The sequence below is a fragment of the Cardiocondyla obscurior genome, unplaced genomic scaffold (assembly GCF_019399895.1).
Source record: "Cardiocondyla obscurior isolate alpha-2009 unplaced genomic scaffold, Cobs3.1 scaffold33_214576_698314, whole genome shotgun sequence".
Classification (NCBI taxonomy): Eukaryota; Metazoa; Arthropoda; class Insecta; order Hymenoptera; family Formicidae; genus Cardiocondyla; species Cardiocondyla obscurior.
The window spans coordinates 374,655-393,783 of record NW_027228790.1 but is presented as its reverse complement, the minus strand read 5'-3'; the positions used below and the strand labels follow the sequence as shown (position 1 = coordinate 393,783).

Sequence of the window (19,129 nt, the reverse complement as noted above, 5' to 3'; positions counted from 1 at the left end):
GGCTCAGGAACGCTTGCAGGCGATATTTTTGTGTGATGAACGGTCTACTCCTTCCGGTGCTAGTGTCGCAGTATAGCACGGTTCCTGTCGCTGGTAATTGTTTAGCTTCTATTTTCAACCTTGTTTCTTCGTTATCTCTGTATTTCTCTAGCTCTTTGTCTTCCTTCTGATCTTGTGCCAATTCTAGTAAATCGACGCTCTTTGTTATCGTTTCTACTCTTGACAGGGCGTCTGCCACCACGTTGTTTTCTCCTGGTATGTGATGGAGATCCGTTGTGAATTGTGCTATGAATTCTAGGTGGCGGGTTTGTCTTGGCGAAGTTTTTCGTGGGTCCGCGGCACGAAAGCGAATATCAGCGGTTTGTGGTCTGTTAAAATTGTGAGCTTTCTTCCCTCGATCAAATGTCGGAAATGCTTGATCCCGGCGTAAATGGCCAGAAGCTCTTTGTCGTACGGGGAGTATTTCCTCTGTGCTGCCGTTAGTTTTTTACTGAAAAAGGCTAGCAGTTGTATTTGCTTTTCTTTCTCCTGCTGTAGTACTGCTCCGAGTGCTGTGTCTGATGCGTCCGTTACTAACGTGAGTTTCGCTTGAGTATCCGGATGGGTTAATAGTGTGACCTTTGCTAAGCTATCTTTGCATTTGTTGAACGCTGTTATCGTGGTGTCGGTCCACTGGACCTTCTCGTCTTTCTTTTTCTTCGGACCCTTGAGTATTTTGTTGAGCTGTGCTTGTTCCTGGGCTGCCTTTGGAATAAACCTCCTATAGAAGTTTAGCATCCCTAGGAACCTCCTTAGCTGCTTCGTGGTTTCGGGTAATTTGTATTTTCGTATGGCTTCTACTTTTTCGGGTAGTGGTTGTATGCCCTACTCGGACACTTTGTACCCTAGATAGTTCACCTCTTTGCTGCCGAACGTGCACTTCGCTATGTTTATTTTTACTCCATAAACCTGTAGTTTTTCGAATAGCTGTTGTAAGTGTCGCTCGTGTTCTTCTGGTGAGTGAGAGGCCACTAGGATGTCGTCAATATACGCATGACAAAATTCCATTCCTCGGATGACCTCGTCAATAAACCTCTGGAAGGTTTGGGCTGCGTTTCGGAGTCCGCAAGGCATGTATAAGTATACTCGAATAGCCCGAAAGGTGTAGTGATCGCTGTCTTCGGTATGTCCTCCTCCCTGATCAGGATTTGATTGTAGCTTTTCTAGGTCGATAGTGGTAAAAATACTTTTTTTTTCCTCCGTGCAAAGCTTGCGTGAAATCCTCTATGTGCGGCACGGGGTATCCGATCCGGCACGGTGCGGTCGTTGAGTCTTCTGTAATCGCCGCATGGTCTTCACTGTGTGGTTTCTTGGGCACCATATGTAATGGTGCTGCTTAGAGAGCTCTTTGAAGGCCGGATGATTCTTCCAACAGTAGCTGGAACTCTTGCTTGGCGCTTTCATCTTTTTCCGGGGTCTAATCGCCATGACCTACAGTACTCAGGTTGTCTGGGGAGGGTTTGAATGTGATGTTCTACCTCTATCTCTTTCTGCCTTCTTGACCCTGGATGCGTTAACTCGGGATATTGTCCTGAGTTCATTATCGCGTGTGTTTGATCACGGTCTTTTACGGAAACTACGCTGTCGAACTTCTTAATGCCTTTGCTCGCCAGCCTGTTCTTCCATCTATTAATACAGCTTTTGCGTAGGTCCGGTAATAAATGGTAATGAGCGAGGGAAATCTGATCCAATAATAGGGGTAGTCACGTCCGCGATGACGAATCTCCGTGTAATGTGAGGGCTCGGCGGAGCCCCGGAGGTTGCAGCGTTATTCTCCCTGTAGGTGTGGATGGTGGATCCGTTAGCCGCAGGTAAGCTCGCCTGTTCCTTCCGAGTGTTGGCATCTTCTTTCGGAAAAACGCTGATGTCGCTATCTGTATCCAATTAAATATTTAGTTCGACTTTTTCGATCCTGCATGAATAGGCGGCAGGGGTTCAGGCTACCTTCGCTGACCGCCATCAGTGAGCCGTTTCATTTCCCCTCTTCTTTTGCCCACTGGCGGCGCCGTTCTCGCATTTTATTGCCCTCGCTCTTGAATGCCACTTCTTGTGGTAATAGCAGATGAAGCTACCTCTTTATCCACTTGCGGGGTACGGCTTCGACTTCGCGTTGTTCCTTCTTACTGAGGTCTTCGGTAAACTGGTCAGCGCGGCTACTTGTTTTGTTAACGCGGCGGTCTGCCTTTCGATTTCGCTCTCATTAGTAGTTGCGGTTGGCTGGCTGCTACTGTTGGCGTATTTTTCAACATTTTACTATTTTATCTGCCTGTTCTGCCATAAGTCCAGTGGATCATATGTCGAAGCTGTAAGCCCGAGCTTGTATCTGCGACGAGGAACGACATAGCCATAAGGTCCTTAATAATTCTTTCCGATACTGCAGGCCGCCAAAGCTTTGGTGTCGTAAAAACTGCGTAGGTTTGTGATCACCAGTTCTTCGTGCTCTAGTAACTTTGTCTGATTTCTATTCTTGTGATATTGTCAAGCGTTAGTTAGTAGTTTCTTGAGCGCACGTATTTGTTCTGTCGGTAGGTTCTTTGATAGAAATCCTTGATTTCCAACGTATATCTGGCCTCTCTAGTTGGGACATTGAGTAGAGCGTACTTGGTGTTGTCCAGTGTGATCACCAAACAGGAATTGGCTCTCGAGTTGAGCAAACCATAACTCAGGCTCGTCAGTATCATGTCTGGTATTCTCATTCCTACCCTGCTTACTTGTGTTTGGTCCGTTGTACCCACGGTAGGAGCGGAAGTTCCAGCTGGCGTCGTCATTTTTGCCGTCGATCCGATCGTCGAAGTCACCACTTGTAAATGTGGCGTGACGTGTGGATGGCGAATTTCAACCAAAGTGAACACTCAGCTTTAGGTCTATTACAATGTTACACTATTATATACAGTTATGTTTGTAATTCGATTAAATCCTTCCCCACTGGTGCTTTACAAAAAGATAGGCGTGTACGCCTTACACTTTGCGCTCTCTGTAAGGATATGTGGGGCCGTGAGCGTGACTCTGGCCAGGTTTGTCGTCCCCTGGTAGTCGTGGGGGTTCCGCGTCTGAGGACTGAGTGGTGGCTCAGGGATCGCACTGGACCCCACTCGTTTACTATTGGAGCGTGTTGGATGGCTCTTTCCACAGTGCTAGTACACTGTATGCCTCAGTCCGTACGCGCTGGTGGCGTGGGCGGAACCAGTGAGAGGCTCAGCCGCGTTTAGCGCGGGCTGGTATAGCACCGTCCCCGTCCCCACGAGCCAAGAAGATCCTTGGCGGTCTTGTTAGACTCGGCGGCGTAAAGTTTGCTAGCTGTGGCTTCAACTCGAATAGCTGCAAATATTGCGTGTGGCTGGCGGCCGGAACCCTGGTGGCCGTAGGATGCCGGCCAGCGGCTGCTGGGGCAGGAAAACTCCACTGACACTATGCGAGGAGTCTGTGCTTCTTCCACCGGAGGTAATGCTTGAACTCTCAGTACTGTCTCGGTGTGAAAGCAGTCTTCTTCTTGCGGCTCCTCCTGGTGCGTGATTGGCCCGGTCCTGGGCTCTTATGTAATGCTGCGATGGCCCATTGGTAGCGGCATACGGCTGCGTTTTGGTTCGCGGCAACGACTACTGCCTCGTTGTCTGCACAGTGTGCGTCGGCGGAGCACTACCTCTTATTACGATAAGTGTGCGTCTTATCAGGCACTACGAATGCGTATTCAGAGCGTCTCGCTTTATCGAAGATAGGCGATGTCGGGAATTCTTCGGTGCCGTAAGCGGCACCTATATAAGTATAGCGGTCCTTTGCCGCTCCTGACTCCCAGAAAACTCTCGTCTTCCGCGCCGCCTGGCGGTCGCGGTTGTTACTCGCTGGGCCCGGAGCTTTTTCTTCCGCGAGCTTCCGGGCCCTCCGGCATACGCCGGTGTATGTCGGGCTGCATTCCTTGTGGCGCGCCGTGTGTCGGCTGTCAATTTGTCGATTCGACCGCCACAGAGCCCATAGCTTCTTGAACAGGAGGTACGGGGCCGGTGCACGGGGTCCGTCCTTCGGAACCGTTGAAAAAGAAGAAAGTTCTCAGGCTCGAAATACATAAAATAGATATAACATATTACAATTACAGGCTTTTGTCTATTCGGCATAGAGTATTAATAACGCTAAGGTTAACGGCCGCGATATAAACAAGAATATACAAAAGAAAAGTAAATATCAAACAGAGACAAAGGAAACGAGATAAAGTGTGCATATAAATTTGGGTGAATCCCAAAACATACCACCCACTCGCAAAACTATAACGCTAAGTACAGCAAAGTTTTATGTAAACAGGGAAACGCTAATCGCAAGCAATTGTTATAATTAGAAGATCGAGTCGGCGGTGAAACCACGAAAGATTGAACGCAATACAATTCAGTCAACGCGAATATACATAAAAACACGGACAATTGACAAAATTCCATACGCAATCGAATCACGCAGCAAGAATGAGATGCGAATGAAAACAACACAATGAAGTCCGCGTGCGAATCGCAATGCGGTTATGAACTGTACAAAAAAATGAGACAAGATGAATTAATTGTCGGAAGACTCCGATTCAGAGAAGCCCACTTCAAGGAGAAGCACAATCTTTACAATCGGCCTAGTAAATGAAAACCGGGCCGTACGCACGGAACAACACACGCACACCTCCATCGCTTCAGGGTGCAAACGATCCGAGCAGGAGGCCACGTGCAGGAGTAGAGCTCGATCTCAATAAGCACAGCTGACCAGCAGCCGGGGCGGCGTAGGAAGCACCATTTTCAGTCTAGACAGAAACTCCCTGGAGATACTCGTTCGACCACCGCTTCCAGAACTGATCTGCATTATGGACCTTCTGCCGGCGAGCGAGAGGTGATTGGCAGAAACGTTTAAGAGTGAGGGCTCTGGAATACTCAGAAGAGCAGACCCGATCGAAAATGTCCGAGCGTCAAGCGGAAAAATCACCTGAATTAATCGCTCCAAAGGAAGAGGGGCCAGTATTTAAGTACGCCTCTACCTCAGTCAAGAAGGTGGTCATCTCCTCGAACGTCAAGGTCGACTCGCCAATGACCCGTCTAAGATGGTGATTTACCGACTTTACAGCTGCCTCCCAAAGTTCACCGAAGTGAGGAGTGACAGGAGGGTTGAACGGCCACTGAATTTGCTCCTCCTTCAGAGCACGAAAGATAGAGCTCGACTCCTTGTTTTCAGCCTTGAAAAGTCGCGAAGCTCGGCCTTGACTCCTACAAAATTAGTGCCACAGTCGCTGTAGATTGACTGGCAAGCTTCTCTACGAAATAAATCACCTGAAAGGCTTACCAAAAACACCTCTTCCGTGTGGTCAGACGCAATTTCACATGCACAGCGCGAGTACAGAAGCATAAGAAACGACAATAAATGCCTTGGAGGCCTTGTGACGCCCTTTCCCCTTGGAGATCCGCATCAAGATAGGACCGGCATAATTTATGCCGATGTGAAGAAAAAGCCGTGAAGGCCGGTTTAATGGCGAGAGTCAGTCATGATCTGCTGTGATACTGCGCCCGCCATCGCGCACACCGCACGCAACGAATGTGTCCTTTGACCAATAACCGACCTCCAGGCGCAATAACGCTGGCGAAGAAGTCAGGGATTGCTGCACACTTCCATGCAAAGGAACTCGAGCGTGACAGGAAGACACAACCAATTGTGTGAAATCACAGGTCTTTGGTAGAGATGACAGAATGCTTCTCATCGTAAGACAGCAAAGAATGTACCAATCTTCTACCTACTCGTAACAATCTTCAATCATCTAGAAATGAATCAGCTTGACAGGGAGTGGCCGGGAAAGACCCTTTACTGAAGCAATCAGTTCATCTCGGCCGAAATGCGCAGTCTGGGTCATGCGCACCCATGCGGATAGGCTGCGTTGAAGCTCGTCAACAGATAGCCCAAGGATTCAAGAGGCCATCGCAACGCCCGACCTTGTTCACCGGAGACACCAGGTAGAGGCACGCAAGAGCTTTGGCAGCGAAAAAAACCTGCGCAACAATTCCGGAATCACCTAACTCACAATGGCATCACAATGATGGCTCTTAACCCGAGCCTCGGGCAAATCAGCGTCCTCCATCGCAATATTCGCGTGAGCCACCCAATTAGATGAACCAGATAGCCAAGCGAGACTTCACCACAGCTCTAGTGATTTAAGCTCCTCAGGATCTAGCCTTCCAGGAGACGCAGTCCAGTCGGGTTGCTAGTACCGTCTACGTGATGCCAAATGGCATCCGGCAAGGACTAACTGCACCTCCGACACTCGGTTGGCCACGAAGGTTGTCCACCGCGAGAAGTGACGCCGTATCTATCCCATTGCGACCATGGAATCGGACCACAAATGAATCGGGGCAGTTGCAACGCCAAACTGACGGAGCAAGTGCTTGGCCACTTTCGTCAGCAACGGCCGCACAATTCGAACCGAGGAATGGAAATCTGCTGAACACGCCACGCAGTTTTCGCCTTACAGTAGAGTTCTACTCAAGGTCCCTAAAAAGACGAGACCGAAAGTAGAAAAGCACGGCATAAAGGCCCACTCTCGAAGCGTCGGCGAATCTGTGTACTTCAATTCGCCGCGCTCACATTCATTCTGAGCCAGCGAGGATACGCAGCTCAGCCAGCATAGGGATAGCCTCCACATATCTTTGCCAGAAGATCATCTTCAGACAGGGCAGCGTCCCAATCTAATCCCTTCAGCCACAGTCCCTGGATGAAAATCTTCGCCCTCACCACAGCGGGCACCAGCCATCAAGGGATCCAGACAATTGCGTACCTGCTCAAATACCGTACGTTTCGTAATTTATTCTGCCGGCTGCATCCGTATGCTGAAAGAAAAAGTCGTCTGACTTAAAATGCCACGAGTAGGCCAGCGTCGCATAACTGGTCTGAAGATCCCAAGTCTGGACTTCCGGCAAGACAGATCCGTAGCAGGAATACGATCAAGCAGGCAAATATCATTAGTGGCCCATTTTTCAGCGGGAACCGCCCGCCAAGCACAGCTCTCGCAGTTCGTATAGCCTTCGGGACGCTTTCTCTAAAGACTCACTGCCCGATAAAATGTCGTCACATACGATTCTTCTACTAGCTTTTTTCAGAGAGGGGAAGCGAGCATTTTCGTCTCGTGCAAGTTTGTCATGTCACGGATAGCCAGAAAAGGCGCTGATAATCAATCCGTATATGACGGTGTTCAACCTATATTCTCTGACAGGCTGAGAGCTGCATTTCCGCCAAAGAATGCGTTGTGGGTCGCGATGGTCAGAATGCCTCATGGGGCACCGCGAGTCGCGCATTCTCTATAAGTAATAGAGTGTCTTTCTCAAGTTGGGTTACTGGTTGTCTGAAGAAAGCAACCTTTAGGCTAATAAGCCTGAACCAGTAAAGCGCTGTAGCGTAATAGTTCAAATACTCTGGTAGAGTCTTCTGAGTATTAAAGTCGTCTAACAACAATTCAGCGTAACACAATCTCAATATTTCAATAAGCGTGCGTTGCTGATGGCTCAAATCGAGTATCGTTGCTAGCTTCTCTAACGGACATTGACTCTACAAAAGAAATGCTATTCCGCGCCGAGTCTCGGTATTAGGTTGGATGTCTTTCGACAAACTCGCCTCCAGTCTTGTAGGCTGGTTTATTGTTTAAAGGTACTCGTCGAGGTTTTGCCCGTAAGCTTTGGGTCGCAACCTTTGGTTGTTGAAGGTTCCCGCTTGTTGGCGGGGAAGCAATACCTTCTGGGTTTTCTGATTCTCCAGGCCTTCCCGCAGTATATGGTCAGCGTTGCTGTTGTTGCATTTGGTCGTGTTGCTGCTGTTCAGCGTCCATAACTGGGATTGGTTAGGTCGATTTCAAAATGGAAGCTTTGTTAAAGCAAAAAGTAATTTCCTCGGTTTTGCGAACTTAATTCTACAAAGAAAATTGGAGGATGCACCTCCAACTTGGCGGTATCTTCTCTATGTCCGCTGAAGAACAAAGCGTGTTTGCGCCACCGCAGCAACACGTCTATAATCGGTAAAAGATTGGGGCCGTAAAAAGCTTTGTTGAGCGATAAGCTCCGGTCAATTCAGCGGAGCCATTAAGTAACGCGGAGCTTTGCCGTTGGCCCGCTGTCCTTGAAAACTTTATGGTGCAAAGAAAGCATGCTCGTACTGAGTTGTCGCGTCCTTCGCGAGCGACATGCCTCAAGTGTTCTAATACTCCCCGCATAGACGCAATGTACCGTTTTTAAACTCCGGGTTTGCGCAAAACGACGCTTTTATCTCGGAGAGGCTCGGTGAGCCAAGGCACGTGTGCCTTTAAGGTCCAAAACCGCCTCACGTAGTGGACGTCGCACAATGTATTTCCCGGACGCGTTACGCAAATGAAATAATTCGAAAAATTCGTTGCATTTTACGTCTTCCGCGGACACTACAGGCTGATTTTCCGGCAATTTCTTCTGTTCTCAGAATCGACGCACCAATGCCGACAACGGATCACCCATCGCGTAACTCATACCACTGCTTGCAACAGTGCACTTCTCGTGTCTCACCGGGCCGGAGACGATCCAACCAAAACTAGTTTCCTGGGCGATGGGTTCAAGCGGCTTTTTCTTCCTCCCTGCACTATTCCCGGTCGCAAAATCGCGGCAAAGACATCTGCACCGAGCATCAATTCGTTTTCGCTCGACATAAAGTCTCGGTCAACCAGCGTTATACCGCAGAGATGCGGCCACTCGCGAACGGCAGCACTTGACAAACCGACATAAACAGTCAATTTAGGCATTATTACCACGCGAATATTTAAATCAGTCTCACCAGAGAGCGAAGAAATCCGCAGATTAACCCTGCCGCGGGCTACTCCAGTCTGCCGGTCGCCAACCCCAAAGATTGCAACGCTCACTCTCTCCCTCGGCAGCCTCAACTGTTGCATCAAACTCTGCATCACCAGCGACGTCTCTGATCCTTGATCTACTAACGCGCGGACGTGATGAGTCACGTCGGATTCATATCTTGAACGGCTACACGAGCTGTGGCCAAAAGTACTGCAGTCCTTTCGTAGAGTTCCTGAGATACCTGGTGAGCTAGTGCACCAGATGCAGCTTCACGGCCCTCACCAATCTGCGCGCGACGTGCATCATGCAAGGCTGTGTGATGTTTCTTATCGCACACAGTGCATGTGCGCCGAGACAGGCAGTCGACAACCCTGTGTTTGCTTAAGCAATTCAAGCACACCCCATTAGCAAGAACGAACGCATTGCGGTCTTCAGCGCTCTTCTTCTTGAACGCAGAGCATCACAAAGTGATTTTCTGCACAAGAAGCACCTTTTCCGTTCGGATTTTTACGTAATCCTTGCGTAAGATGAGCTCACAGATTTTCCTCCTCGCTCACTGGCCCTGATTTCCGAGGACGGCTTCTACGGCCGCAAAATCTCCGAGCATGCAGCCGCTTTTCCAAGAACCGTATTAGATCCTCATACGAAGGCGGGACAGTACTCTTGCCAGTCAAGGACTCCCACTTCTTCCGAGATTTGGCGTCGAGCATCTTTACCGTGATGAAGACGAATAGATCTTTGCTAGAAGTGATGGGGCGGTTAATACTCGCCAATGAACTCACAGTCCCAGTCATGGCGTGGTACAGCTTGCATAAGTCGCTGGCCGACTCGGCTTTTATTTTTGGCAACGCTGTGTAACTGGGGAAAAAAGACCGAACGAGCAATCTTTTGTTCTCGTAAAACTCGTATAACGCTTTTCAAGCAGGAGCGAAGTTTTCTGCGGTCAGCTGGTATTGTCGTAAGAGCTGCTGAGCATCGCCCTTTAAACTTGATTTGAGATAATGAAATCGAGATACGTCGGACACCGTGAGGTTGTCTATAATGAGCAACTGGAACAGATCTCGAAACTCTAGCCAATCTTCGTAGCGCTTCAAAAATGCCGGAATGTGCACTTTTGGTAATGGCGCTTGAGCTGGGTCCTGCACTACTGTCTTCGGCGCAGCTTCATGTCTTTGACCCCTCTCTAGGGCTTCCTCCATATCATCAAATCAGCCTTTTGACTCAAGAAGGTTTCTTCTGCCCTGTCCAAGGCATTAGACTGGTGGTACTCACTTGTTCGGAGTTCCTCCCAATGCTCGTGGCAAAGCTTCTCATGGTGCTCTTCAAACTTCTTCCATTTCTCATTTAACGATTGAATTGATGCTTTGATCAGCGCGGCATTGATTCGCTTCGCGCCCAATTTTTTAAGATTAGCTATCGTACGGCTCATGCGTCCTTCAAGATCCAGCTGATCTCGCAACAGTTTCTCCATTATGAAAATTTACGACCACGCGAAACGAATGTAATCACGAAATCGCCGGAACCTCGAGAATCCGGCTCAAAGAGACAAAAAATGTTCTAAACTGGTCGGAAATTTCCTTCCAATTTTTCGAGGAGAAATACGAAGAATTGCAGACAGTTTATTTTCACCTTGAATAGATATGTTTATTCAAAAGAAGTCCAATTCTCGACACAAAGAAAAGAAAAGAAAACAGAAACACGAATCGTCGAAGCGCAACGAATACAGATTATAATGAGACAAGCGATCTCACAAAATAATAATTCGACGAACTGCACGCGGTAATTAAACGCTTCCGATCGAACTCTGACACACTGGTGGTGCGCGAGGCGCGAACCCCCTTTTTATACAGTAAAACCTTCGAGAAAGTTCTCGGAAGCTCGAGAATACATAAAATAGATAAAACATATGCGAATTACAAAGGCCTTTGTCTATTCGGCATAGAGTATTAACCCAACGCTAAGACCAACGACCGCGATATAAACAGTACATACAAAAAAAAAGTAAATAAGCAAAGCGTCGAAAAACATATCCACATCGAAACCAACGAAAGAAAGTATCGAACGAGACGAAGGAAACAAGACAAATGCTATTGCATATAAATTTGGGTGAATCCCGAACAGAGGCAAATTCAATGATATACGGGATATTTCATTGGCACTATATAAAAAAGTAAAGACCGCTTAAGTTCATGTATTTTTTAATTATTATAATAATTAAAATACGATACATTATATTATTTACCTGAAACTATTTACATTAATGGAAACTGTTTAAAAGCATCAATAGCAATCATGTAAGTAACTTCCTCTACAAAGATAATTCCATTCGGAGACAGTACAGTATTTAATAACGTCTGAAGGCCGTGCGTTGCTCCGCATGTTAATATAAGTTGCTGTCTCAACACAGAACTGCCATATCGTTTGCTCAAAAATTTAGCTAGCTCATCACGACATTCCCACAGGCCTGCTGTAATGCCATATTGAAAAGATAATAATATTTCCCTTCTTTTCTTCCTCCTAAAACAAAATAGTCAATTTTATCAACATTGATTACAAAGTCTTAATAAAAAAAACCTTCTGGTAAATTATTATTCATTTTAATTAAATAGCTTTACTGACTTAATTACACGTCTTTTATATATCACTTCCACCACATATCGTACTATTTCTAACTACACGCGTCCTCGTGTACGCGAGGTGGGTTTGTTCGGCACGCCCCCGGATTCATGTTACAGACGTGATACTAGTGACGATCACCGCGTATGATTATCTGACAGCAACTGCCCGCGAGCGGTGACTTGCTGGTATTTAAATGATATCCGAATCTTTACTGTCAGCAGGTTGCATGGCCGTAACTCGGTTACCGGGCCAAAGCAACCTCAGCCATTTCGGCAGGTCTCGCAAACTTTTCTTCTTAATTATTACTTTTATTATCTTTTTCGATTAAATGTAAGTTGCTGGTACAATCTTCTTCGAATTATGTTGCGAAATCTTATGCTGTGCTACTTTTATTGTTGTAGCGGGGTTTGGGTTACAACATCCCTTCCCCTAGGGAAGAAAGGATTGAGTGTGTTATGACATCTCAATCTTTTCTTCCTTAAATTTTCGCATTTTTTCATTTACAGATGTTTTACCGGTATTTTTATGTCCGGGATTTCTTTATTTTTTTTCTGCATTTTTAATCGGGGTATTTCTTTAATTTCTTTATTTTGTTTTTGTACTCTTATCCTAGTGGGCTGGATAGATTTGGTCGTCTCTTTATTTTTTCTGCTTTTACATATTTTTATTATTACTGACGCGCTCAATGTTATTATTATTGCTACGTGTGCGCGATTCGGCGAAAAGGCACACTCCCCTTTTTATTTGTGAGAACAGCTCAGCACTGAGCTCGGCACGGTGCTTCGCTATACGTCGACAACGCGAGAGAAAGTAGAGACGGAACTATTGTCTCAATTCAACAAAAAGGAATTCAACAAAAAAAGAGAAATATATTTACAAAAAAAATTCCTACAGATATTACAAGTTAAATATGGAATCGCGCGAGCAGGTGGAGGCGATCGAAATCTTGCTTTACCCGGCTTTCCCGTCGGAGACCTTCTGGAGCGGTAGATTTCCCGCCCGATCGTCGGAGATCTTGTCCGCGAGCGTCAGAAATCTTGTACGCGAGCCGGAGATTGACGCGATCGCGAACCTTGCCCTGCGATTTCTAGTATAGGAAATAAAAAAAAATGAACAGAAAGATCGCGGATGATCCAACGATCGCGGCCGAGAGAGACGATACACGACGGTGATAACGTGAACACTGCCGACTGACGAGTGAGTTATTTCGAGAGAAAACAGGTCGCGTTTCGGCAGAACCGAGCCCTGGATCGTTGGAACAGCTAAAAGGAAAACAAAACAGGTGGCAAGAGAGCGTATGAAAAGCGAAATGAGCCGACGTTAATAAATTTCACCTGTCGCGGTAAACAATAAGCGGTATGCGGCGACCGACTAATAATAGCGCGTGGAACGAAGACACGGACGGATCGTGAACGCCGATGGAGTTCTAGCGAATTAATAAGAACTCACAGACGATTAAACACTACGCATAGTGTGGCGCGTGTGCCCGTGGTATACAAGATGTTCCAAACATACGTATGGAGCCGGTAAGAGAAGGTAGAACTCGCTAAGACAAAGCGAAAAGTCTTATACTATTTTGCAAAATTCTCAATAGTTATTGAGAAAAAAATTAATTTGTCTAACGCAAAAGCGACAAGGAAGCTACGCGTAAGTGAGCGCGACAGGAAAATGGCTAGGAATGGCGCGCTTGTCACGCTCACTCACTCGCAGCTACCTTGTCGCTTTTACGCCTATACATTTTATACATTAAAATTTTTTCTCTTAATAACGTTTGAGAATTTTCTAAATAGTATAGGACTTTACTATATTTCCAATATCTTTCTAAATCCGCGGTGGTGTACACTTGAGGCGGGACACCCTGTGTAATGGTGCACCCGGCGATGCACCGTTCCGGCCACAACATCGGCCGACGGGGACCCGGGGCGCGGTGCGCCCAAAACTTTATATTATTTAACAGCCGGAATGGAACGGCAGCGCGTAGCCGTTCCGCGGCTAAGTCCATCCGCGGACTTAGTCGAGCTCTCCCGAGCGCCGCCGAACCGCGCCGTCGACGTCGAGGCCCGTCGTTTCCGAGCGCGCCGCTTCCCGGGGCCTCGGCGCCACGCGTCGGGAGACGTCACGAGCCCCGCTGAGCCCCGGCAACCCTGCGCCGTCACTTTTTATGTATAAAAAGTCGACGCCAGGACTTAGCGGCACTGTCCCGATCCGTTCGCTCTCGAGCGAACATCTGATCCTAGAGCACGAACCACGGAGTGAAGCGATCTTCGTCTCGGCCAGGAACTCCTGGCGCTCACGATCTTCTCGTTCCGATCTACGAAGTACGCACAACTAGCTCGTGGGGTGGAGCGCACTTCGCCTCCTTCGAGGACTCTCGATCCTACGTCTGCGTTACGGATAGCTCAAAACCCGAATCGATCCCGAACGATCTCGATCGTTCCAGACGAATTTTTACCGGCATAACGATGAAAAATAGAAATTAATTCGAGGTGACTCGATATACACCAAGTCGCGCCGAAAATATTGACGCTGCGGCTAGCGACGAAGCCAGTTGTTCGGCACGCGAGCGCGGCGTGATCAACACGGCACCGGCTCGCTACGCTGTGACAGCGAAGGTATTTTTTTTTCCCCGGATATTTCTAGTTATAAAATTGTCTTTCTGGAAGGTTCTAAAGTCTTTTTTTGTGCTTCAATGGAGTACGGTATACTTCCCCTTAACTAAATTCTCTAATATGTGTCGAAAAAAAAGAGATGTGGAGTTGGAGACGTAACATTACATTTTCTAAGATTTCAGAGCAGAACGACGTCGGTGGTATCAGACACGTCGCCGTGAAAGGCGATGTGCTTTAGAAGCACCGGAACCGCTACTAGTACCGGCACCAACACCGGGTCGCAGGGATCACAGAGGAGAAACGGGAAGAGAAAGGCGCAATACATATACAAATAAAAATATCAATATAAATATTTATTAATGTTTGTTAATAATTATACAGGTGAAACGACCTGGTTGCGTCGCGTGCCTTGAATGTCGGGCCAGCGAGCCCGGGACGCTCGTCGGGATGCAGGATTCGAGTGAATAGGTCGTAAATGCATCGAGACGGAATTCAGTAACGTAAGAAGACAATTTATTAGATAACAGCGACGGACGCTTAGTCAATCGACGTCGATATAAATACACGTAGATGAATACAAAGATGTAGTGCGAGTTGGACGCGAGTATAATTACGCGGCGGGTCCGTCGGATCCGTAGATCATAATCGATACGACGCGTGCGCTAGGTGATAATTCGCGGATGGTCGCGGATGCCTCAAGTGAGGCGCGGTGGGTGTCGCGTATCGGTGGGCGCGGTCTTCGGCGCGGATCGCGATGGGCGCGGTTCGTTCAATGCGCGCGGTACAGTAATTTTACTCGGCGGATCGCGAATGATACGTAAATCGCTGGAACAGGGTGCACCTTGACGGGTGTCGTTAGCCAAAAGTCCTTGGCCGAGACGGAGAGCACTCCACCCCGTAAATCACGACGGTGCGACGGGATCTTTCGGGTTTCGAGCTATCCGTAACGCAGACGTAGGATCGAGAGTCCTCGAAGGAGGCGAAGTGCGCTCCACCCCACGAGCTAGTTGTGCGTACTTCGTAGATCGGAACGAGAAGATCGTGAGCGCCAGGAGTTCCTGGCCGAGACGAAGATCGCTTCACTCCGTGGTTCGTGCTCTAGGATCAGATGTTCGCTCGAGAGCGAACGGATCGGGACAGTGCCGCTAAGTCCTGGCGTCGACTTTTTATACATAAAAAGTGACGGCGCAGGGTTGCCGGGGCTCAGCGGGGCTCGTGACGTCTCCCGACGCGTGGCGCCGAGGCCCCGGGAAGCGGCGCGCTCGGAAACGACGGGCCTCGACGTCGACGGCGCGGTTCGGCGGCGCTCGGGAGAGCTCGACTAAGTCCGCGGATGGACTTAGCCGCGGAACGGCTACGCGCTGCCGTTCCATTCCGGCTGTTAAATAATATAAAGTTTTGGGCGCACCGCGCCCCGGGTCCCCGTCGGCCGATGTTGTGGCCGGAACGGTGCATCGCCGGGTGCACCATTACACAGGGTGTCCCGCCTCAAGTGTACACCACCGCGGATTTAGAAAGATATTGGAAATATAAGTAAAAAAGTCCTATACTATTTTAGAAAATTCTCAAACGTTATTAAGAGAAAAAAATTTTAATGTATAAAATGTATAGGCGTAAAAGCGACAAGGTAGCTGCGAGTGAGTGAGCGTGACAAGCGCGCCATTCCTAGCCATTTTCCTGTCGCGCTCACTTACGCGTAGCTTCCTTGTCGCTTTTGCGTTAGACAAATTAATTTTTTTTTCAATAACTATTGAGAATTTTGCAAAATAGTATAAGACTTTTCGCTTTGTCTTAGCGAGTTCTACCTTCTCTTACCGGCTCCATACGTATGTTTGGAACATCTTGTATACCACGGGCACACGCGCCACACTATGCGTAGTGTTTAATCGTCTGTGAGTTCTTATTAATTCGCTAGAACTCCATCGGCGTTCACGATCCGTCCGTGTCTTCGTTCCACGCGCTATTATTAGTCGGTCGCCGCATACCGCTTATTGTTTACCGCGACAGGTGAAATTTATTAACGTCGGCTCATTTCGCTTTTCATACGCTCTCTTGCCACCTGTTTTGTTTTCCTTTTAGCTGTTCCAACGATCCAGGGCTCGGTTCTGCCGAAACGCGACCTGTTTTCTCTCGAAATAACTCACTCGTCAGTCGGCAGTGTTCACGTTATCACCGTCGTGTATCGTCTCTCTCGGCCGCGATCGTTGGATCATCCGCGATCTTTCTGTTCATTTTTTTTTATTTCCTATACTAGAAATCGCAGGGCAAGGTTCGCGATCGCGTCAATCTCCGGCTCGCGTACAAGATTTCTGACGCTCGCGGACAAGATCTCCGACGATCGGGCGGGAAATCTACCGCTCCAGAAGGTCTCCGACGGGAAAGCCGGGTAAAGCAAGATTTCCGATCGCCTCCAATTCCTGCTCGCGCGATTCCATATTTAACTTGTAATATCTGTAGGAATTTTTTTTGTAAATATATTTCTCTTTTTTTGTTGAATTCCTTTTTGTTGAATTGAGACAATAGTTCCGTCTCTACTTTCTCTCGCGTTGTCGACGTATAGCGAAGCACCGTGCCGAGCTCAGTGCTGAGCTGTTCTCACAAATAAAAAGGGGAGTGTGCCTTTTCGCCGAATCGCGCACACGTAGCAATAATAATAACATTGAGCGCGTCAGTAATAATAAAAATATGTAAAAGCAGAAAAAATAAAGAGACGACCAAATCTATCCAGCCCACTAGGATAAGAGTACAAAAACAAAATAAAGAAATTAAAGAAATACCCCGATTAAAAATGCAGAAAAAAAATAAAGAAATCCCGGACATAAAAATACCGGTAAAACATCTGTAAATGAAAAAAAAATGCGAAAATTTAAGGAAGAAAAGATTGAGATGTCATAACACACTCAATCCTTTCTTCTCCCTAGGGGGAAGGGATGTTGTAACCCAAACCCCGCTACAACAATAAAAGTAGCACAGCATAAGATTTCGCAACATAATTCGAAGAAGATTGTACCAGCAACTTACATTTAATCGAAAAAGATAATAAAAGTAATAATTAAGAAGAAAAGTTTGCGAGACCTGCCGAAATGGCTGAGGTTGCTTTGGCCCGGTAACCGAGTTACGGCCATGCAACCTGCTGACAGTAAAGATTCGGATATCATTTAAATACCAGCAAGTCACCGCTCGCGGGCAGTTGCTGTCAGATAATCATACGCGGTGATCGTCACTAGTATCACGTCTGTAACATGAATCCGGGGGCGTGCCGAACAAACCCACCTCGCGTACACGAGGACGCGTGTAGTTAGAAATAGTACGATATGTGGTGGAAGTGATATATAAAAGACGTGTAATTAAGTCAGTAAAGCTATTTAATTAAAATGAATAATAATTTACCAGAAAGTTTTTTTTATTAAGACTTTGTAATCAATGTTGATAAAATTGACTATTTTGTTTTAGGAGGAAGAAGAAAAAGAAGGGAAATATTATCTTTTTCAATATGGCATTACAGCAGGCCTGTGGGAATGTCGTGATGAGCTAGCTAAATTTTTGAGCAAACGATATGGCAGTTCTGTGTTGAGACAGCAACTTATATTAACATGCGGAGCAACGCACGGCCTTCAGACGTTATTAAATACTGTACTGTCTCCGAATGGAATTATCTTTGTAGAGGAAGTTACTTACATGATTGCTATTGATGCTTTTAAACAGTTTCCATTAATGTAAATAGTTTCAGGTAAATAATATAATGTATCGTATTTTAATTATTATAATAATTAAAAAATACATGAACTTAAGCGGTCTTTACTTTTTTATATAGTGCCAATGAAATATCCCGTATATCATTGAATTTGCCTCTGTTCGGGATTCACCCAAATTTATATGCAATAGCATTTGTCTTGTTTCCTTCGTCTCGTTCGATACTTTCTTTCGTTGGTTTCGATGTGGATATGTTTTTCGACGCTTTGCTTATTTACTTTTTTTTTGTATGTACTGTTTATATCGCGGTCGTTGGTCTTAGCGTTGGGTTAATACTCTATGCCGAATAGACAAAGGCCTTTGTAATTCGCATATGTTTTATCTATTTTATGTATTCTCGAGCTTCCGAGAACTTTCTCGAAGGTTTTACTGTATAAAAAGGGGGTTCGCGCCTCGCGCACCACCAGTGTGTCAGAGTTCGATCGGAAGCGTTTAATTACCGCGTGCAGTTCGTCGAATTATTATTTTGTGAGATCGCTTGTCTCATTATAATCTGTATTCGTTGCGCTTCGACGATTCGTGTTTCTGTTTTCTTTTCTTTTCTTTGTGTCGAGAATTGGACTTCTTTTGAATAAACATATCTATTCAAGGTGAAAATAAACTGTCTGCAATTCTTCGTATTTCTCCTCGAAAATTGGAAGGAAATTTCCGACCAGTTTAGAACATTTTTGGTCTTTGAGCCGGATTCTCGAGGTTCCGGCGATTTCGTGATTACATTCGTTTCGCGTGGTCGTAAATTTTCATAATGGAGAAACTGTTGCGAGATCAGCTGGATCTTGAAGGACGCATGAGCCGTACGATAGCTAATCTTAAAAAATTGGGCGCGAAGCGAATCAATGCCGCGCTGATCAAAGCATCAATTCAATCGTTAAATGAGAAATGGAAGAAGTTTGAAGAGCACCATGAGAAGCTTTGCCACGAGCATTGGGAGGAACTCCGAACAAGTGAGTACCACCAGTCTAATGCCTTGGACAGGGCAGAAGAAACCTTCTTGAGTCAAAAGGCTGATTTGATGATATGGAGGAAGCCCTAGAGAGGGGTCAAAGACATGAAGCTGCGCCGAAGACAGTAGTGCAGGACCCAGCTCAAGCGCCATTACCAAAAGTGCACATTCCGGCATTTTTGAAGCGCTACGAAGATTGGCTAGAGTTTCGAGATCTGTTCCAGTTGCTCATTATAGACAACCTCACGGTGTCCGACGTATCTCGATTTCATTATCTCAAATCAAGTTTAAAGGGCGATGCTCAGCAGCTCTTACGACAATACCAGCTGACCGCAGAAAACTTCGCTCCTGCTTGA

At 46.8% G+C, this 19,129-nt stretch overlaps 2 protein-coding genes across 2 annotated transcripts; one reads left to right on the top strand and one right to left on the bottom strand.

Annotated features, from left to right (window-relative positions):
* Positions 1-9,766: 9,766 nt before the first annotated feature.
* On the bottom strand, positions 9,767-10,320 carry LOC139112650 (uncharacterized). Its single transcript, XM_070673730.1, has 2 exons — positions 10,122-10,320; positions 9,767-10,038 (listed from the first exon to the last, which is right to left on the bottom strand). Exons 1-2 carry the CDS (start codon positions 10,318-10,320, stop codon positions 9,767-9,769), a joined length of 471 nt encoding a protein of 156 aa, XP_070529831.1.
* An 8,255-nt stretch (positions 10,321-18,575) lies between these two features.
* On the top strand, positions 18,576-19,129 carry LOC139112649 (uncharacterized). Its single transcript, XM_070673729.1, has 2 exons — positions 18,576-18,774; positions 18,858-19,129. The coding sequence occupies exons 1-2, from the start codon at positions 18,576-18,578 to the stop codon at positions 19,127-19,129; spliced, it is 471 nt and encodes a 156-aa protein (XP_070529830.1).

What these genes read in the sequence shown, in the direction of transcription:
- LOC139112650 (XM_070673730.1), bottom strand. Translation starts at nt 10,320, where the DNA reads ATGGAGAAACTGTTGCGAGATCAGCTGGATCTTGAAGGACGCATGAGC. An exon ending in TTGGGAGGAACTCCGAACAA is followed by an intron (nt 10,039 to 10,121) that starts GTGAGTACCACC and finishes ATATGGAGGAAG; the next exon opens with CCCTAGAGAGGGGTCAAAGA.
- LOC139112649 (XM_070673729.1), top strand. Translation starts at nt 18,576, where the DNA reads ATGGAGAAACTGTTGCGAGATCAGCTGGATCTTGAAGGACGCATGAGC. An exon ending in TTGGGAGGAACTCCGAACAA is followed by an intron (nt 18,775 to 18,857) that starts GTGAGTACCACC and finishes ATATGGAGGAAG; the next exon opens with CCCTAGAGAGGGGTCAAAGA.